The 19650-nt window shown below is 48.3% G+C and overlaps 1 protein-coding gene across 1 annotated transcript; it reads left to right on the top strand.

The window, feature by feature from the left end:
* The first annotated feature begins 524 nt into the window (after window positions 1–524).
* Window positions 525–18580, top strand: MCM3 (minichromosome maintenance complex component 3). Its single transcript, XM_081247331.1, has 17 exons — window positions 525–717; window positions 1716–1828; window positions 2252–2460; window positions 2918–3048; window positions 4997–5235; window positions 5697–5805; window positions 6494–6647; window positions 6991–7122; window positions 7950–8158; window positions 10376–10550; window positions 10891–11017; window positions 11822–11972; window positions 14861–15001; window positions 15482–15585; window positions 16088–16173; window positions 16604–16673; window positions 17833–18580. Exons 1-17 carry the CDS (start codon window positions 640–642, stop codon window positions 18029–18031), a joined length of 2427 nt encoding a protein of 808 aa, XP_081103457.1. The 5' UTR covers window positions 525–639; the 3' UTR covers window positions 18032–18580.
* The last annotated feature ends 1070 nt before the right edge of the window (window positions 18581–19650 follow it).

The raw sequence follows: 19650 nt of genomic DNA, 5'->3' as shown, positions 1-19650 counted from the left end.
TTCACTTTTCCCCCCTGGATGCCATTAGAGGTTGGTGGTTTGAAAAAATATCTATGCACACCTGATTTGAATATATTTTTTAAACGATTTGCCTTTATGTTTTTATTTCCCTGCGTTCTTAACCTCCATGCTCTGACGTCTAGTCTACCTTAAGTCCAGTCTCCGGGCTGAGTTTCTTTACTCTGAGGCAGGTCAGGAAAACACAGCTTGAAGAAAAAAAACAAACCCATATAAAACATCCGGAAAAGCGGGAAGACTACGACTCCCAGAATGCAGTGCTCCCAGGTCTCGCCGGCCCTACGGCTGCCCAATGAACGGGCTCCGCTAGCATCCTCTCGTCCTATTGGTCAGCTTTCCCGCCAGTAAGGGCGGAGCGGAGAGGGCCCCGGATGGCACATTTCCCGCCACAGCGAGGCGCCGCGCGGAAAACTCGGAGAAGAAGCAGCTCTCGATTGGGTACTCTCTATTCTCGCGTAAGAGGATTCAGCCAATCAGAATGTAAATACCCTACAAGGTACCCCGCCCCTTCCTTGAGGTTACTTTTGTTGGCGGGAGAAGTTGGGAAGTTTTAGGGCTGGGGCAGGGTTAGCCAAGGGCGCTGCTTACGGCTCCGTTGGCAGAAGTTTCCGTGCGGCGAGCATGGCGGGGACCGTGGTGCTGGACGATGTGGAGCTGAGAGAGGCGCAGAGAGACTACCTGGACTTCCTGGACGACGAGGTGAGAGAGGCGCCGGGTCGCGAGACTAGGGCGCTGGGAGCCTCAGGGCCGCGCAGGGGCCGAGGGAGGCCGCGGGGCTCCAGGCTGCGGCGGCGGGGCAGCGGCTCGGGACCTTCCGCCCTGGTCTCGTAGCTTTCCTAGAGGCGGAGTCAGTGGTTAAAAGCGATCCTGTGACTTTTTCCCAGGTACAAATGGTGGCCGGGTCTCGCGAAAGGCAACAGGTTTCCTCCAAGTGCAAACCAGCTGCAAAGACCACGTTGATCACTCCCTGCTCTCTTAATTTGAGGGGAGGGTGAGGGGAAGGACGGCAGGAAAACGGTAGTGACCCGCCGTATTTTAGGGTCCCTAGGTTTTAGTGACCGATTTCCTAACCGGAGATTTGGCCGCAGTCTTTTTCTGTATCTAGTGGGTTGCGGAGAAAGAGTATTGGTATGCAGATAAAGGGGCTTTTACATGCAATTTAAGACTGACTGCCGTGGAACGTTGGTAAAAACATCTTGAAGTGTTGATAGTGCTGTTTGTAAATGTAGCTAAGGCTCCCTACTCCTAGGTCCGGATGTAGGAACTCTTTATATTATACAGATGATAGGGAAATGAAATATTTTCATTCCATACAAAGTTCTGCAAGGAAAAGTCACTTTGATATGCATATTAAAAGTCCGTTTAATTTACACTTTGACAAAGTTTTTATTTGTTGTCCTCGTAGACTTACGAGCTCGCTTTAATTCCCCATTAAAGGTTGAGAAATTACTGCACACAGAAGAGCTGTTGGTGATAATAGGAATAATATGGACCTTGAGGAAGTCATTATAATTCATACACTGGCCTCTTAGGGCGTATTTGGAATCCGAGGCTAGTGAGTGAAAACGTGGGAGAAATTGGGGTTCAGATGTGCCGCAGAGATGGATATATTTTTCTTGCTGTGAGAGCTGCCTCTGTTTAAAAACATCTGATTTTTGAATTTGTGGCTGCTGTGGCATGTGGTGGCTGTTTTGCAGGAAGACCAGGGAATTTATCAAAGCAAAGTTCGGGAGCTGATCAGTGACAACCAGTACCGGTTGATTGTCAACGTGAATGACCTGCGTAGGAAAAACGAGAAAAGGGCTAACCGGTGAGTGGCTGGGGGTCTCCAAGGGCACATCCTGGCCCTGAGTGAGAATGGCTCCCCTCTCTTCCCTGGATTGGAGCAGGCTTCACAGGAGAGGACCTGCATGAAATGTTTTTGACCCTGAAGCCCTTAGTGTCTCACCAGCTCCTATATTTTTTACCTCTTCCCAAAGTAGGGGGTGGACATTTTCTTCTCAAGAGCTCCTCCCTCCATGTTTAACTGAGTATCATTTCTCCATCATTGAATTAAAAGTTGGCCCTCAGTTCTGATGTATTGTACTGGGCCTTGTAGGATGGCAGGAGAAAGTAGAAGCTAGATTTTGCCATCAAAACTTTGATGATCTAAGAATGTCCACTTCTGTTTTGTGGGTCATTTTTTGAGTTCTGCCCTCTCTGCCTAGTGATTCTTTCTCTCGCCCGTCTGCAGCCTCCTGAGCAATGCCTTTGAGGAGCTGGTTGCCTTCCAGCGGGCACTGAAGGATTTTGTGGCCTCCATTGATGCTACATATGCCAAGCAGTATGAGGAGTTCTATATAGGCTTGGAGGGCAGCTTTGGCTCCAAGCATGTCTCTCCCCGGACTCTTACCTCCTGCTTCCTCAGCTGTGTCGTCTGTGTGGAGGGCATTGTCACTAAATGTGAGTGGGCTAAAGTGGGGGACTAACGGAATGGAGGTGGCATAGGCTTGGGGGGCTGGAAGGCAGGAGAGGCGGAGTAGAGTTGGGGAGCTAATGGCTTCAGAAGGGTGGAGCACTGAAATTACGGGGTGAAACTTGGAGGAACTCAAGTATTGCACAGTAACTAGGGGGACTTTGAGTGACCACCTGTGCAAGCAGAATGATGAAGTTTGCTGAGAGTGGAGGAGTCTTGGCTCTTGGCAGTGACCCTGAACTCCTACTACTTCTCAGTCAGGATCAGCTGTACTTGAAGTTTTACTTGGATTATGGTGTTGTTCTAGGTATAAAGGTGAATTAATGACAGGTAGTATTGAAATTGCTTAACTGGTTGGAAGAACACAGTATTTGGAGTCATCATGGGCTTGCCTGGGTTAGATCCTCCTTCTCACTGTCTGGTTGGGTGACTTTCCATTCCTAGGCTCTCTAGTTCGTCCCAAAGTCGTCCGCAGTGTTCACTACTGTCCTGCTACCAAGAAGACCATAGAGCGACGTTATTCTGATCTCACCACCCTGGTGGCCTTTCCGTCCAGCTCTGTCTATCCTACCAAGGTGAGGAGGATGAATTGATTGGACTTCTTTAGAGGTTGGGCTCAAAGATGTCTGTTTTAATGCAAGTAATTGGGTAATATCTGAAGTCTTTCTTCTAGATGTGAATAGGGTGAAAAGTAAGGGTTAATTTGAAGGAAAGATTGATTGCTAGTCAGAGTTTAATATGGAAAGTCCACAATTCTTTTTTTTTTAAAGAAAAAATATTCTCTTTAGAAAACTTGGAAAATTATGGAAGAATTGAAAGAAGGAACAAAAGTCATCTAACGTACGTTGATCTTTTAGCAAAGTTATAATATCATATGATTGTGTAATCTGCTTAGAGTAATATGGAAAAATACTTACACAGTAATGTTACTCTGAAATCTCTGCAACTATTTTACTGTGGATTTGAGAGAAGGTTGACATAGAGAATGGCTTTAGTCTTGGTGTTCAGATTGGTCTGCATTGAGGATGGCGCGAGGTCTTCTTACTTAGAGACAAGAGAAGATGACTAATACTGATTACTTGATGTCTGAACACATTTTATCCCTGCCTGTCCCTGCCATCAAATTTTAATTGAGAGCGACTGTATCCAAAGGATTGTCGGACACTGAGGAGGACACAGATGTAAAGAAGAGCCAGTCCTTGTCTACAGTTTTATCAGCTGGTGGAGGAATCGTAACATATAAACAAGACTGAGTTTCTTAGAATTGTAACTGAGTCATACTTGAGAACCATTTAGTCTATCTCAGGTGAAATGTGAGGCTTGGTGAGGTTGCTTATGTTCCAGTTAGTGATGGCCCTGAGGACAGGAGCCTGTCTTTTTACTCTCACGCCAGTTGCATTTCCTCAGTCACCTGGCTCTCTTGTTCATTAAGATCCCTAGTTTCTAGAATTTATTCTCCAGGAATTACTCAGGGGTACTCTGCTGATTGCTGTGGCCAAGCTTCTTTGCTCAGGACCTGAAATATACCCGACCAGGTCTCCTGGAGGTTGTCTAGTGTGGTTCTTAAGAGCATGGGCTTTGGTGTTTACTGTGTGACCGTGGAGGACTTCTTTAACCTCTCCCAGCCTCAACTTCCTTATTTGTAAAATGTGGAAAATGCCAGCTTTGGGGACTGAGTTGTGATGATTCCATGAGATAATTTCGTGGAGTTACAGCACAGTGCCTTGCACATAGTAGGCACTCCACAAGTGATAGCTGCCGTGTTTCTAGAAAATTCAAATGGCAAGGAAGTAAAACTTTGAAATGTTTTTATTGAAGTTTAATATACAGAAAAGCTTACATAAGTGTACAGCTCAGTGAAATTTTACAAGCTCAATAAAAAGTCATCCAAACCAGGAAACGGCACCTTACTGGTGCTCAGAAGTCCCTCTTGCGGCCACACTGCTCTCGAGATCCTGACATCTAGCAGCTTCGAGTACTTTTCCCTGTTTTTATATTTTATCTAAATGCTCATCTGTGTTGGGCTTCTTTTGTTCAATGTATGTCTGAGTTTCATCCATGTGTATGGGTGTACTCCATACATTTTCACTGCTGTGTAGTATTCACTCGTGTGGCTATACCACACTTATTTAACCATTCTGTTGATGGCATTAGGATATTTTCTAGATTTTAGCTATTTGGAATAGTGCTGCTGTGAACATTGTAGTGTGTGGCTTTGGGTGAACGTTTGTGTTGGGTATTACCTAGGAGTAGAAATACCGAGTCATAGCATAGGGGCAGTAAGGATCTCAGTATAGGTGTTAGTACAGCTGTGGTCCCTTCTGGCTGTAGATCACCCCTTCCATTAGATGGTTTGTAACTAGAACAGACAGGAATGGAAAAAACTGGAGAAGATATTTGGGGTTTATTGTTCCTGGATACTACTCTCGTGCGGTTTATCTACAAATTATATTTGTTTCCTACAACAAACGAGTGTGGCATTCTAAGACAGGGTCGAGATGACTGCCTCTCTGCCTTTTCCAGGATGAGGAAAACAATCCCCTTGAGACAGAATACGGCCTTTCTGTCTACAAAGACCACCAGATCATCACCATCCAGGAGATGCCAGAGAAGGCCCCCGCTGGCCAGCTTCCCCGCTCCGTGGACGTCATACTGGATGATGACTTGGTGGACAGAGTGAAGCCCGGTGACCGGGTCCAGGTGGTGGGGACCTACCGCTGCCTTCCTGGAAAGAAGGGAGGCTACACCTCAGGGACCTTCAGGTAGATGGTTCGTCCTGAGGTGTTTGGAATGCTGCTGGCAGAGTACCTTCTGGTAGCAGTCTTTCTCCAGTTTGCCATCTTCCCCAGAGTTACATTGGGCTGGTGAAACACTCTACTTGCCTGGGAGATAAAACTCGCTCTACTGTCCTATGCTAGAAGTGGGAGTTACTGGTCACATGGTTACAGCCTCCTGGCTTACCTCGGGGTTTCTTGCATGTTCCCACCTCCCTCCCATACACTGTCCCAAGCTCTGTGGGTCAGCAGGAGGTCAATTCCCAGGGTGAGGCACCATCAGCATATTTGTGTCATAGATGAAGCGAATCAGTGGTTGAATTCAGAACAGCTTTGCTTCTCTGTTTTTTCTTTTCTTTATTTTCTGATTTGCTGTTCTAGGTTAGGAACCTAAGAAGGCTTTGGTGTTAGGAACTGAAAATAGCCTCTTACTGTCCTCTCTGTCCCAGGACTGTCCTGATTGCCTGTAACGTGAAGCAGATGAGCAAGGACGTCCAGCCTTCCTTCTCTGCTGAGGACATAGCCAAGATCAAGAAGTTCAGTAAAACCCGTTCCAAGGTCTGGCGTCCTCCGGGGATTTGAGGGTGGGGATGGCTTTGTGAGGGTCGTATTTGGGCATGGCCATCTTTGTACTGTATCAGGAGGAAGGTCGGGGCTTTTTCTCTCAAGTATTTGGTGCCAGCTTCTAGTTTTGAGTCAGTAAGCAAAAGGGTGTTTTTGCTGTTTTTCTTTAATATTTCTGTTGTGCTACCTGCTAAGTGAACCTAATACAAATATGAGGAGTTAGAATATTAGTGTACCAAGGAGTCTATACGGAATATACCAGTGATACATTGTTACTTAAAGATAAAATATGTTATTTTTGTTTTAGTTCTCTCATTTATTTTTCTTTAAAAAATGTCTCCTTTTAAAGACAGAATGTTCTCATTTAGAACTGAACAAAATCTATGCATGTGTGACAGAGGTTACTGCTGAAGCACAATACATATTCTTATTAAAACTAAAATGTTTTGAGCCGGGAAACACTTTTTTTTCCTAAAGATTAAAGTTTTGAGCAGGTTTTGGGATCCAGGCTTCCTCTGTGTCTGTTCTGATAATGCTCTGATCGGTGTGAAAGTCTTAGAGAAGAAGACTTTACAGTTAAGAACAGTGTATTTCTTCAACCATCTTCTGTGGGCTGAAGTGAGTTCATCCAACCCCACGGAGGCTCCTTAGGCTTTTCACTCCGTGGTTGTCCTTCCTCCAGGACATCTTTGACCAGCTGGCCAGGTCGCTGGCCCCCAGCATCCATGGGCATGACTATGTCAAAAAGGCAATCCTCTGCTTGCTCTTGGGAGGAGTGGAACGAGACCTAGAGAATGGCAGCCACATCCGTGGGGACATCAATATCCTTCTAATAGGTACGGTGTTGGGGATTTTAGTCTCCTGGTCTCCCCCTGTGGGGTGTGGTTGCAGGAATCTATCATCTGTCAAATTGTGTGTCTCTACCTGGCTGTGTTTCAGTCCCATCAAAGGGCAAAAGTCTAAAATGAATTTTTAAAATTATTTTTATTATTTCTGGGGTTCCTGATTTATAATGTCTAAAATATATTCTTCTGTGAATGGTAAAGGGAAAGGGAAAGAAATAATATTAACAACCTGTTACTATACATTTCCACTGTGTCAAGAGCTGTGCTAGAAAAGCAGCACTTGCTGGGGGGCAGGGGAGTTTCCAAGAGTCACTGCTACCCCGTCCCATTACAGGAGACCCATCGGTCGCCAAGTCCCAGCTTCTGCGGTACGTACTGTGTACCGCACCTCGGGCCATCCCCACCACCGGCCGGGGCTCGTCTGGAGTGGGTCTCACGGCTGCTGTCACCACAGACCAGGAAACAGGTATGGGTGGAAGGGTCCTTGGCAGAGGTCCAGCAGATGAGATGAGCATAGATGGTTTGAGCTTGCTCCAGGCGCTAGCCTGTATTGGGAAGATACACTTGAGAGGTTAGTGTGGGCCAGATTGGAGAGGACCAAGTATCTGGCAACAGTGGGTGAATTATTGAAATATTTGGGTGGCCCTCTAGTGACAAGAATGTCTCCTGGAAGGCTGTTGGAAAGAGCTGTGAAGGAGAAACTTTTGACATTTGAAGGGAAATAAAAATGAAAATTGTACTGCTTTGTACGTTAGAGGAAGGGGTTTGAAGACCAGTGAAAAGAGAACAGATCTAGTTGGGAAATGGCTTGAAGATGAGGATAAAGAGACGAAATCTGGGAAGGAAGTGTGTTGGGGGCTAGCTGCTTAGGTAACAAAGTGGGACAGGGAATACTGCTCAGATAGGAGCTTGAAAAGCTGACCCCAGGGTTTCCTCTGAGTCTAGGAGCTGACACCTCTTTTTTTTTTGGCGGTACGTGGGCCTCTCATTGTTGTGGCCTCTCCCGTTGCGGAGCCCAGGCTCCGGACGTGCAGACTCAGTGGCCAAGGCTCATGGGCCCAGCCGCTCCGCGGCATGTGGGATCTTCTTGGACCGGGGCTCAAACCCACGTCCCCTGCATTGGCAGGCAGACTCTCAACCACTGTGCCACCAGGGAAGCCCTTGCTGACACCTCTTAACTACATTCTCGTTCTCATGTATGGCAGTGCGAGGTGCTTAGGAAGGAGACTGACATCTAGCCCCGTCCCCTACAACCTGGATGGTAGTGTGTGTTTTTCCCTCCCCACCTCCCAGGGGAGCGGCGTCTGGAGGCGGGGGCCATGGTCCTGGCTGACCGAGGTGTGGTTTGCATCGATGAGTTTGACAAGATGTCTGACATGGACCGCACAGCCATCCACGAGGTGATGGAGCAGGGCCGAGTCACCATCGCCAAGGCGGGCATCCACGCTCGGCTCAATGCCCGCTGCAGTGTTTTGGCAGCCGCCAACCCCGTCTACGGCAGGGTGAGTGGGATCAGGCACTCGACTGTTGTCCTCACCTCCATTTGGTTTTGCTGAGTGACTGGGCTGCGAAGTTTATTCCAGGTGACCTGGGGAGCAACAGGCCACAGACTAAAGTACGCTTGTCATCTTGTTACCGTCCTTGGTTTAGGGCAGTGGTTCCTCACCCGTTCATCCATGTCAGAATCCCCTGGAAAGTTATTTATTTAAAATAAGTTTTTAAAAATACAAAGAAGAAAACAAAAGTGACCTGCAGTCTCACAACCCAGGTAACCTACATTGACACTGAAACAAAAGTACTGCATGCAGATGGTCGGAGGATTTATGAACAGAGCACAGAGATATAATAAGGAGATTAATAGCCTGCCTTCTCTCTCCTGTTCCTTTCCCAGGAGATGACCACTGACAGCTCTTCGGTGTTTCAGGAAACAAAAACTTCAGCGTGAAAAAAAAAACAAAAAACAAAACTTTAGCATGTGCCAGTAAATATGCTATCTCCTTGTTAAGAATTAATCTATTTATCTTTGTTTTTTAGTATGACTTTGATGTGCTTAGGTGTAATCTTTTATATTTATCCAGCTTCGGGTTTGCTGAGTTTAGGGGTTTTGTTTTTGTTTTCTTTTAAGCAGCTGTCTAGTATGCCCTTGTATGGACTTATAATAATTTGTTTAACCAGTCTCCAAATGATGGGCATTTGGTGTTTTCCCTTTCCCTTCTGCTATTATGAATGAAACTGCAGCGAACATCCCTTTGTGTGCATTTTGTTAAGCATTTGGGAATGAATACTTAGCAATGGAATCACTGGATTAATAGTTACACGCGTTTTTATGGTAGAGATTGCCAAATTGCCCCTTTTAAAGATTGTACCATTATAATACTATTAACTAATACTTACAGATGCTTTATATTTATTAACTCCTTTCACTCTCACAATAACCTTGTGAGGTAGGTATTATCCTCATTTTACAGATGAGAAAATGAAGGCATAAAAGGTTAAGTAACTCGCTCAAGAGTCACAAGCTAGAAAATGGCAGAGAGAATTCGAACCCAGAGGCCATGCTGTGCTCTGACAATTTATGATCCCGCAGTGAATAAGAATACCTGTTTTGGTGGCATTTTTTAAACATACAGGTGCCTAGTCCCCAGCCCAGAGTTTCTGAATCCAAATCTCTGGGTTGGGGCTCTTGGTAGCTATGGTTTAGAAAGACTCCGTAGGTTAGTTCTAATGCATAGTGTGGGTTGAGAACCATACAGTTTTAGATTAATGGTAACGTGTTACGTCATTCTGAAGAATTTCTCTGGGGAGCGTAGGGAGAAGATGGCAGGTCCTGGAATGTGAACGTGGCCAGAATCGTTGATGTTACCTACGAGGTTGTCAGGCCTCTGACTGACGTGGGGAGGCGTCACCTCGTAGGCCCGGAATTGAAAGATAAGAGTATAGGCGTTCTTGGGCTTCCCTGGTGGCACAGTGGTTGAGAGTCCGCCTGCCGATGCAGGGGACACGGGTTCGTGCCCCAGTCCGGGAAGATCCCACATGCCGCGGAGCAGCTGGGCCCGTGAGCCATGGCCGCTGAGCCTGCGCGTCTGGAGCCTGTGCTCCTCAACGGGAGAGGCCACAGCGGTGAGAGGCCCGCGTACCGAAAAAAAAAAAAAAAAAAGAGTATAGGCGTTCTTGAGTCCCAGGAAAACCTCCCTTGAACCTTAAGACATTATGGTTTATAGATTATCACGCGTTTTTGTTGAGACTTTACCCAGTACCTTCTGCGTAAGGAAGCCAGAGGCTCCAGGTGTTTCTGGCTTAGCCAGCTTGTCATGTCTTCGTAATAGGTAGGGAAGAGGGACTCATCTTCCAGAGCTGGTCTTGCCTCGGAGTGAGGAGCAGAGTGAAGCTTGGGAAGGAGAAGGCTGGTTTTGAGACCCACAGTCAGCTTGCTAGAGGCACCGGAGCGAGGAGGTGGGGCTCTGTTTGCCTGGAAGGAAAGGCGTGGGGCTCCGAGCTTGCTCAGGTCAGCTGAGCGTCAGTTAGAGGAGGGCTGCACTTAGAGGAAATGAATTCAGTTTCTTAGTAGCTTGGAAATGCTTTACATCTTCACTGCTTGTTTGCTTTGCGTTTGAAGGTCTGGTCTTCTGTTCTCACTCACGTAACCGATCCGGCCTCCTTGTTCTTTCTTCCCATTGATGTCGTCTCCACTCTCCTTTTTTCTCGTGTTCCCCACACAGTACGATCAGTACAAGACCCCCATGGAGAACATCGGGCTGCAGGACTCCCTGCTGTCCCGATTCGACCTCCTCTTCATCATGCTGGATCAGATGGATCCCGAGCAGGATCGGGAGATCTCAGACCACGTCCTCAGAATGCACCGCTACCGGGCACCCGGCGAGCAGGATGGTGACGGTGAGGCCGGGGGAGAGAAAGACTGACTGAGGGGAGGGCACCTAGACACAGGCCGCGCTCTCAGACCCAGCCTGGGGTTGGTGGGCGTGGTAGCATCTGGGGTGATGTGGAAGGTGCCCTCGGCTCCCTGGTTCCTACGGTGTGTCTGTTGTCCATTTCAGGGTCTGGGAACACCTTTGAGCATTTTCTGTGGGCCAGGTGGTTCTGCCTCCTTATTTGTGGGGCTCACGTGTCTGCTTCCTTCTGGGTCCTTGCTTTGTGAGTCTCGTGTCTCTTCAGAAGAAGCGATTTGCCCTGGGTTCAGCTCTTTCTTACTCTTTCTCCCGACTTGGTTTTCCAGCTATGCCTCTAGGGAGTGCCGTGGATATCCTGGCCACGGAGGATCCCAACTTTAGCCAGGAAGACCAGCAGGACACCCAGATCTACGAGAAGCATGATAGCCTTCTGCATGGGGCCAAGAAAAAGAAGTGAGCATTCTTCACACCTCCTCCTGGAGGGAACCTGAGATTTGTGTAGAGCGTGTTTATATGTGCCGCCCAGGCCAAGATCATGCTTGGAGTCGTAATCACGGGGGCCCGTTTTCTCTTCTGGATCCACAGATGCACCCTTTTTCATGGCCACTTGCCGTGTGAATGTTCGTGGGTGATCAAGCTTAGGTTCTGGTCTTTTCCTAAAATGGAAGGCTTTGACGACCCACCTAACTGATGGTGGGTGTGTCATGTTACCCGTGTACGTGAAGTGTTGCACAAGTCTCGTGGCCATTCGTGGTGAGTTTTTGTGGAAGGGGCAGTAGATCGCAAGCACTGGAAAGGTTGCAAGTGGGTTTGGATAAAGGAGACTTGTGCTCAGTGCCTCACATGTGAGATCCCATTCCCCTATTTTTGGCCTTGGTGCAGTCGGAAGCATAGTGTAATCTTCAAACCTATTGGTTTAAGAATGTGGAATTTGGAGTCAGAAAATGAAATTTGAGTCCACTTAAGATTCTCTGAGCCATAGTTTTCCCACTGATAAAATAGGACAGATAATACCTACACTTCGTACCTAAACTACCTACTTCACAAGTAATACCTAAGTAACACCATAGAATTAAATAAAAGTATGTGAGAGGGTCTTGTACATGTTGTGTATAAATGGGGTTTGTGACACTGGGTTCCAGGCTGTATCTCTGCTCTGTCACGTGACCTTGACTTCCCTGAGGAGGGGCAGGGCTACAACCCCAGGCAGGTGCTGGGCTGTGGCAGGGGAGTGAAATTTGCCGTGTGCGGGTCCAGGGAGAAGATGGTGAGTGCGGCTTTCATGAGGAAGTACATCCACGTGGCCAAAATCATCAAGCCCGTCCTGACGGAGGAGTCGGCTGCCTACATCGCAGAGGAGTACTCATGCCTGCGCAGCCAGGACAGCATGAGCTCGGACACCGCTAGGGTGAGTCTGCCTGTGGGATGGTGACCGGAGGGTGACCAGAGCCCCTCAGGGTGATGCTGGGGAGGGAGTCCCCGCTCCCTGGGAGCACTGGAAGCATTTTAACTTAGTGATTCCTTACCTTTTTCTTTCTGGCCTGAAGGGCTTCCTGTTACACTACTGTAATCATTTCCTTTTACAAAGGAAAATGCAATGTGAACCGCAGAGCTAACGTGTTTCTCCTGAGTTCAGATGACATTGGCCTCCAGAAGCTGTGATTTATTCAGCAAGCATGTGGGACTTCCCTGGCGGTCCAGTGGTTACGACTCTGCACTTCCACTGCAGGGGGCACGGGTTCGATCCCTGGTTGGGGAACTAAGGTCCCGCAAGCCGTGCGGCACGGCCAAAAAAAGAAAAAAACATTCAGCAAACGTGAGCGACTTCTGGGAACTGAATGAATTTCTGTTCTTATGTGCAGTCTCCCAAGAGCTCAGTCCTGGGCCCGGGAGGCAGAAAGTAGATGAAAAGGTCATATATTCATATAATTATATATCACAGTGTAGTACCCAAAGGGGAATGAGTGTGAAAGACAGTTGAAGTGTAGATGCAGAAGCTGTTAATTTTTCCTTTAGACTTTCCAGAAGGGATATGAATGTCAGGGAAGGATTCCCAAAGGGTATGATATTTGGGCTGGACTTTGGGAAAAAATTAGGAGTTGGGTAGCCATGATGATCATCCAAGGCTATTTCTAGAAACCTAATACACCTGCCTGTGGATTTATCGAAGTCTTTTGGGGCAATGTAGTTTATATAGGTAGGATTTCACAGCAGAAAGACCCAGGTCCCCAACCATCATGATGTGATAGAGACACAGACTCTTGGATTCAGACGTGACCCCAGATCGTCTATTCCAGACTTACACCCAGACAAGAATTCCATCTTCGGGAATTCTTTTTTTTTTTTTTTTTTTTTTTTTTTTTGCGGTATGCGGGCCTCTCACTGTTGGGGCCTCTCCCGTTGCGGAGCACAGGCTCCAGACGCGCAGGCTCAGCGGCCATGGCTCACGGGCCCAGCCACTCCGCGGCATGTGGGATCTTCCCGGACCGGGGCACGAAGCCGTGTCCCCTGCATCGGCAGGCGGACGTTCAACCACTGCACCATCAGGGAAGCCCCATCTTCTGGAATTCTTGCTGGGACTTCCTTGACACCTCCAGTGACAGCATGCCTAGTACATCACTGCATTGAAATGTTAGAATATTCTTCTATTTATTGAGCTTAAACGTGCTTCTCCGTGACTTCTACCCATGGGCCTTAATTTTGTTTTCTGGGGACTGTGTATGACTTATTTTCTTCAGATCAAACAGCCCCCTGTCTTTTTAATTGTTTTTCCTGCCACATGAACATGTTCCAGTGTGTCAAAGGCCCTCTCACTGAATACAGTACACTATCTTAGTTGTGGTCTTAGTGGGATTGGTAAATCTCTCAGTTTGGGCTCTGTAGTTCTGCTCGTGTAGGCTAGGATTTCATCAGCTTTAGGTTATTCAAGAATTGGAGTTTATGATGGAATGTATAAGCTACATTCTCTGGTAGCTTTCTAAATCATTTAAAAAAATTGGTGAATTTATTTAAATATGAATGTATTTGTTTTTGAATGTCAGATTGGCTGTAAGTGATAATTTAGAACACTAGAAAGCAGAAGTGACCAGATACATCCCTGGAGCATCATAGGATGGGGGACGGGAGGTGTGGTGGAAAGAACCAGCCCTGGGCTCCGACCCCAGGGCTTCAGTAACCTTTGCAACTTGTGCACATCCTTTCACCTCCCAGGTCGCAGTTTTTCAACCCATAAAATGAGAAGGTTGGATAATGTCAGGACTGCTTACCTAAGAGGGCACATCAGAATCATCGGAAACTTCTTTTGTTTTGGCTGCACTGCGCGGCTTGTGGGACCTTCATTCCCCGACCAGAGATTGCATCCATGCCCTAGGCAGTGGAAGTGTGGAGTCCTAACCACTGGACCAACAGGGAACGAATTCTTAAACCACACATTCTGATCCATTAGACCAGGGATGCCGTTCAGACAATAGCATTTTAAAAAGATGAACCCTCCACCACCCCCCACTACCCCGTTAGGGATACACCCACCCCTTTGGGAACCACTTGATAAGAACATGTCAGAATTCTGCTTCTGTGGACCTAAGTGGGTTTACCCAACTTTATTTATTTATTTATTTTTTTATTTTTTTGCGGTTCGCGAGCCTCTCACTGTTGTGGCCTCTGCCGTTGCGGAGCACAGGCTCCGGATGCGCAGGCTCAGCGGCCGTGGCTCACGGGCCCAGATGCTCCGCGGCATGTGGGATCTTCCCGGACCGGGGCACGAACCCGTGTCCCCTGCATCGGCAGGCGGACTCTTAACCACTGCGCCACCAGGGAAGCCCGGGTTTACCCAACTTTAGAAAGTTTGTCCTCAGATAACCTCTGTCACACCCCCACGTAGTGTGACATTAGACAAATTATTGGAAGCTCTTCGAGTCCCATTTTCCTCCTCTCTAAAGCTGCTCCAGGTTATTAAGGCCGTTGACTGACACAGTGAACGTAAAAGCGGGATCCTGGCGCGTTGCAGGCCTGCGGCAAAGGTTCTCCTTCCTCACTCTCCTCTCCAGCTGTAAGATGCTGGATCATTTTCTTCCCAGTTCACCTCGTTCTCCCTCCCTCAGCCCTCTCTCTCAGTCATGTTTCCTTGGTTGTTTTTATCTTTCTGAATTTTACGTACTTTTTCTGGCTCCATGGCTTGGTTTTTCCAGAGCTTTTCTGGTGGAGTCTTTCCCTCTCTGTGCGATGGGAATGATGGGCATGACCGGCATGCCGTGGGGGGATCCTGGATGAGTGGTCCCCCCTTGTCTTCTCCCCCAGACGTCTCCAGTGACAGCCCGGACACTGGAAACTCTGATTCGGTTGGCCACGGCCCACGCCAAGGCCCGCATGAGCAAGACCGTGGACCTGCAGGACGCAGAGGAGGCTGTGGAGCTGGTCCAGTACGCTTACTTCAAGAAGGTGAGCATCCAGGTGCTGGGCCTGAGGCTCCTCTGAATGAATTGTCGGTGCTCGCGCCTCACAGCCGTGCACGGTTGACACCTGTATCTGGGTTGTTGGCAGAAAGCAGCGTCTTTCCACTGGCCTCCCCCTGACTTAATCTCTTTGCTAGCATGGGGGCTGTCTTAAATTTAAATCTATAAAGAAATGAATTGTTTTCCACTTAACTGTTATGGGATAGACTTTTTTCCATTCATTTCTGTATTCAGTGAACGCTCCTTGAGCACATACTGTGAGAAGGGTATGGCACCCAGCTTCCAGCAGCTTTAAGGATGGGTCGCAGCCGACCCCCTGCCCCTGGTCCTGGACTCAGGAATGAGAGAGGTCAGGTCATCAGACCCAGGGAGTCACTGCTCTCGATGGTGCAGGAGGGACTGTTCTTTACTCAGTCCCTGGCATCTGTGACCCTCCTGCCCACCCATGTGTGGCTTGGTGTCCTAGGTTCTCGAGAAGGAGAAGAAACGTAAGAAGCAAAGTGAGGATGAATCGGAGACAGAAGACGAAGCGGAGAAAAGCCAGGAGGACCAAGAGCAGAAGAGGAAGAGGTCGGATGAGGCACCAAGGAAGGAGATGAAAGACTTAGATTAGGGCTGGGGAGGGGCGGAGGGGCCAAGGCTGCGGGGAAGGGTGACCAGACCAATGCTGCAGTGAGTCAGAGGGTGAAGGTGACTCGAGCAGAGAGGGTGACAGCCCCCTTTGTCCTCGGTGTGAAGCTTTTGTCCTCTTTCCTGCTAGGGGAGGGCTAAGTAGAGGAGCAGTAACCCGCTCGGAGGCTATTGAGTCCACATTTCAGAAGTCTTTCCTCCAGGTTATTTTCTCCTCTCACACCTGTGGTTGAATTTATGAGGGTGGGCAACAGAAAAGAGCATTGGGAAGCAGGGCCTGCTTGTGCTCTAGTCCAGAGACGTTTGGTCTCTTTCAGAAAAGGCAGCAGTTTGCACAGGCCTGGGCCTAGTGTTCCATTTGGACTGTAGATGGTTCTCTGTGGTCAGAGGTGCAGGACGGAGCTCACCAAAGCTCGTCTCTTAACTGCTGTGGGCATTTTAGGAGGAAGACCCGTCACTCGGATGCCAAGGATGGGGACTCCTATGACCCCTACGACTTCAGCGACACGGAGGAGGAGATGCCTCAGGGTAAGCGAACGGCCCCTAGTGGTACAGAGGTGGTCCCTGACTGCTGACCCTTCAGTGTTCTGCCTATTGCGTCTGCTGGTGGGCTCCCAGTGGGCCTCCCACTTGGGACCCTGTGTCTAAGAGGTCTGTCCATGAGAATCCCAGGAAACTCAGTCAGAACTTTGGAAATAAGCTTTGCCCCCTTGTCTGCTTCCTCCCCGGTGAACTGTGCTCTTTGCCAAGCCTGGCGTGAGCGTCCCAGATCCCGTGTGCTGAGGGTCCCCCGCCTGACTTGAGGCCTTTCTCCCTGCCTGCCCTGGCTAGCCCCCGAGGGCCCCAGGAGTGAGTGTTGCAGGCTCATGAGGGCGGGGTTGGGGAGGGGCCTCTGGGGTCTGTGGACATGGCTTCACCTTGTTGTCCTCTCACTCTCTGCAACCCTTTCCCCCTCAAGTGCACACTCCAAAGGCGACAGACTCACAGGAGACCAAGGAGTCCCAGAAGGTGGAGTTGAGTGAATCCAGGTGAGGAGGGAAGACCTCTCCCCGGGATGGTAGGAAAGAAGCTCTTACCAATGGAGCTCAGAACTAGAGGCCTGAGGGTTTTTAGAACAGTTTCTATTCGATGACAATTTCAAACTTGAAAAAAGTTGCAAAAAATAGTGTAAAGAATTCTTTACACTCTTTACTCAGAATCCCCAGTTGTTTATGTTTTACCATTTGCTTTATAAATAATTCTCTCTGTGGGAATTTTAAATCGATACCCTTGTGAGTTCAGGAAGAAGGGTCGTAGAGCAAGGACAGAGGTTGTGTCTCACTGTAACCTTGGGTTCCTCTCAGTAGGAGATATAGATATATAGATATATAGATATTTTTTCTCTTCACTGAACTGTTGTCATTTGTTTTGAGATAAAGAATTTTTACCACTAGAGGTTCAGAAACAGTTTTATCTATAAATTTTATGTTTCTTGGATTTCAAAGTAAGTCCACGGCTAAGGTTTGCTGTTTTCTTTTAATACCTTAACAGACTCAACACAGTGTCTTCACTGAAAAAAGTTTGAACAAATTGAAAAGTATTTAGAAAAAACATTAAGATCAAGTATAATTCCATCCCCCAGGACAACCATTGAACTATATCTTAAAGCATTTTCTGAATCAGCACATGGAGATCTCTTTTCAGTGACTGCAGGGTTTCCATAGTATGGATGTGTAAATTTTTATTTTTGTTTTCTAATGGTGGACATTTACCCTTCATAAGACTGCTGTTTACAGTAAAACATTCTTAACATTTATCACTGTACAGTGGTGGGGGAAGAGCTGTGGGGTTAGCTTCTAGGAATGGATTCCTGGGGTCAAAGGAGATGCACTTTAAAATTGTAGTACATGGGACTAACTTGCATCCCAAAGATGCCATCCAAGTTTGCGTTTCTGCCGATGGTATATGGATGCCAGTTTCCCACATGCTCAGAGGCCTCTGGTTTTTAAAATGCTGTTATTACTCACTGTGCAGGAAGCTCTGTAATACAGCAGCTTAGCTTTAAAGGGGAAGCTCGGGCGTGGAGCGGCCATCCGGGGGGGGCTGTGCGGTTGGAGGATGCCTGTGCTGATGGACCCCAGCATCGATCTGGCCTGAGAGCACGTGGGCCACTTCCTGCTCCTTCACCCTGTCTCCTGTCCTGGGCAGGTTGAAGGCCTTCAAGGTGGCCCTCCTGGAGGTGTTCCGGGAAGCTCACGCACAGTCAGTGGGCATGAATCGCCTCACAGAATCCATCAATCGGGACAACGAAGAGCCCTTCTCCCCTGCGGAGATCCAGGCTGCGCTGAGCAGGATGCAGGATGACAACCAGGTCATGGTCTCTGAGGGCACCATCTTCCTCATCTGAGGGCCCTCGACTGTGGGGTTCAGCCAAGAAAGCTTCTTCCTGTTTCCTCCTCCCCCACTCCCCAGCCTATGTGTTTATTCCCTGAATGTCAGTGTTAAATTGAACTGAAGTGGAGGACGGGTGACCAGGCGGAGGCAGGACTTGGTGGAAGCCTGGGGATGGGTCATGAAAGCTGCTTCCGGGTAAAGAGAAGAAGAAGGTGGGCAGGCTGAAGACGATGCATCTTCACTGCAAAAGACTGGACCACACTCCTCACGGCCCCTCCCCAAACAAGCCACACCATTGTTCACTGTAGGTAACATGACTTCTGAGTATTTTGTGGGGCACAGCTGGTTTCTGTTCATCCTTTCTGTGTTGGCTTTTTATCCCCCACCCCCGAGCACTTTGGTCTAGAACAGACTTTGGGTGGTTCTGTGCTGATGGAGAGAAGCTCTGAGGCAAGTCCTAAGGCCAAGAAAGCTTGCTTTGCAGTAGCACTAGTTAAGACTTACACGTACTTTTGACTCAGATATCCAAGTCGTTGAATAAACTTACCCATTGTGACCTTAATACTGTGTGATTTTATGGACATACTTAATTGTGTTTTTTTCCTTCAAAAGCTCCTCCCTGTGGGGTGGGCTGCCCGCGTTTGGACTGAGTCACCACAAGGTGGCAGCAGGCAACTGCACTCTGGGGGTTAGGCCTTCTCTGGGCAGATTTCTTCCTCAGGGACGCCAGCATTTCTTGGTTAAAGCTGCAAACCCAAACAGCTGCAGGAGGCCAGTGAGTGAAAGTCCAGGAGAGTTGACCCTTTGCCTGGCTTTTCTGAGCAGGAATCAAAGCCCCTTCATGGAGAAATAATAGCCAATACATCCGATGCCTCAAAATCATGTGAATTCTTGCCCATTAAGAGATCCCCTTACAGGAGCGTTATGAAACGGCCTTTTTTTTTTAAGATTTTTTTTTGATGTGGACCATTTTTAAAATCTTTATTGAATTTGTTACAGTATTGCTTCTGTTGTATGTTTTGTTTTTTTTGGCTGAGAGGCATGTGGGATCTTAGCTCCCTGACCAGGGATGGCACCTGCACCCCCTGCCTTGGAAGGCGAAGTCTTAACCCCCTAGACTGCCAAGGAAGTCCCTTTATGAAACCTCTTAACACCTGTTGTCCAGCCCTTAGGGTTTGTTAGTTTGTTTGCACAGACGTTTGTGGAGGGGCCAGGGCGGGACTTCTATCCTCTGTATGGTTTAGGTAGCTTCTGAAGCACTTTTGAGGTTACTTAAATAAAAAGAAAAAGAAAGTGTGACTTGATGAGGGGCCTGGGTCACGTGGATTGGAGCTGCTCTGAGGAGAGGCTGTGCAGGTTCCCAGCCCGTGAGCTGCTTCCTCCCCCTTGTCGCTGAGGGCAGCCCATTACCCTGAGGCCGGGAAGCAGTAGGTGAGCGTTCAGGGTCATCTTCCTGTTTTTTCCACAGATGTGAGATTCAAGTCCTGTTGGGAGAGCTCTAGAGAGTACAGTCCAAGGAGCGGGCAGTGGTGCCAGCGGAGGAACTGGACACAGTTGCACACCGGCAGCGAGTCCTGCGTTGTGCTGGGTGCAAATGGAGGACCTGATGCTCTGGAGGCCTCCAGGCTGGGG

Source organism: Mesoplodon bidens, assembly GCF_964165515.1.
Source record: "Mesoplodon bidens genome assembly, chromosome: 10".
NCBI lineage: Eukaryota > Metazoa > Chordata > Mammalia > Artiodactyla > Ziphiidae > Mesoplodon > Mesoplodon bidens.
The sequence above is the reverse complement of the archived record's forward strand: the minus strand, read 5'-3'. Positions and strand labels throughout refer to the sequence as shown.

Excerpts from the sequence above, each read along its gene's own strand:
- MCM3 (XM_081247331.1), top strand. The coding sequence starts at position 640 with ATGGCGGGGACCGTGGTGCTGGACGATGTGGAGCTGAGAGAGGCGCAG. Across the intron at positions 5,806-6,493 it reads TCAGTAAAACCCGTTCCAAG|GACATCTTTGACCAGCTGGC; the intron begins GTCTGGCGTCCT and ends TCCTTCCTCCAG. Across the intron at positions 11,018-11,821 it reads CATGGGGCCAAGAAAAAGAA|GGAGAAGATGGTGAGTGCGG; the intron begins GTGAGCATTCTT and ends GTGCGGGTCCAG.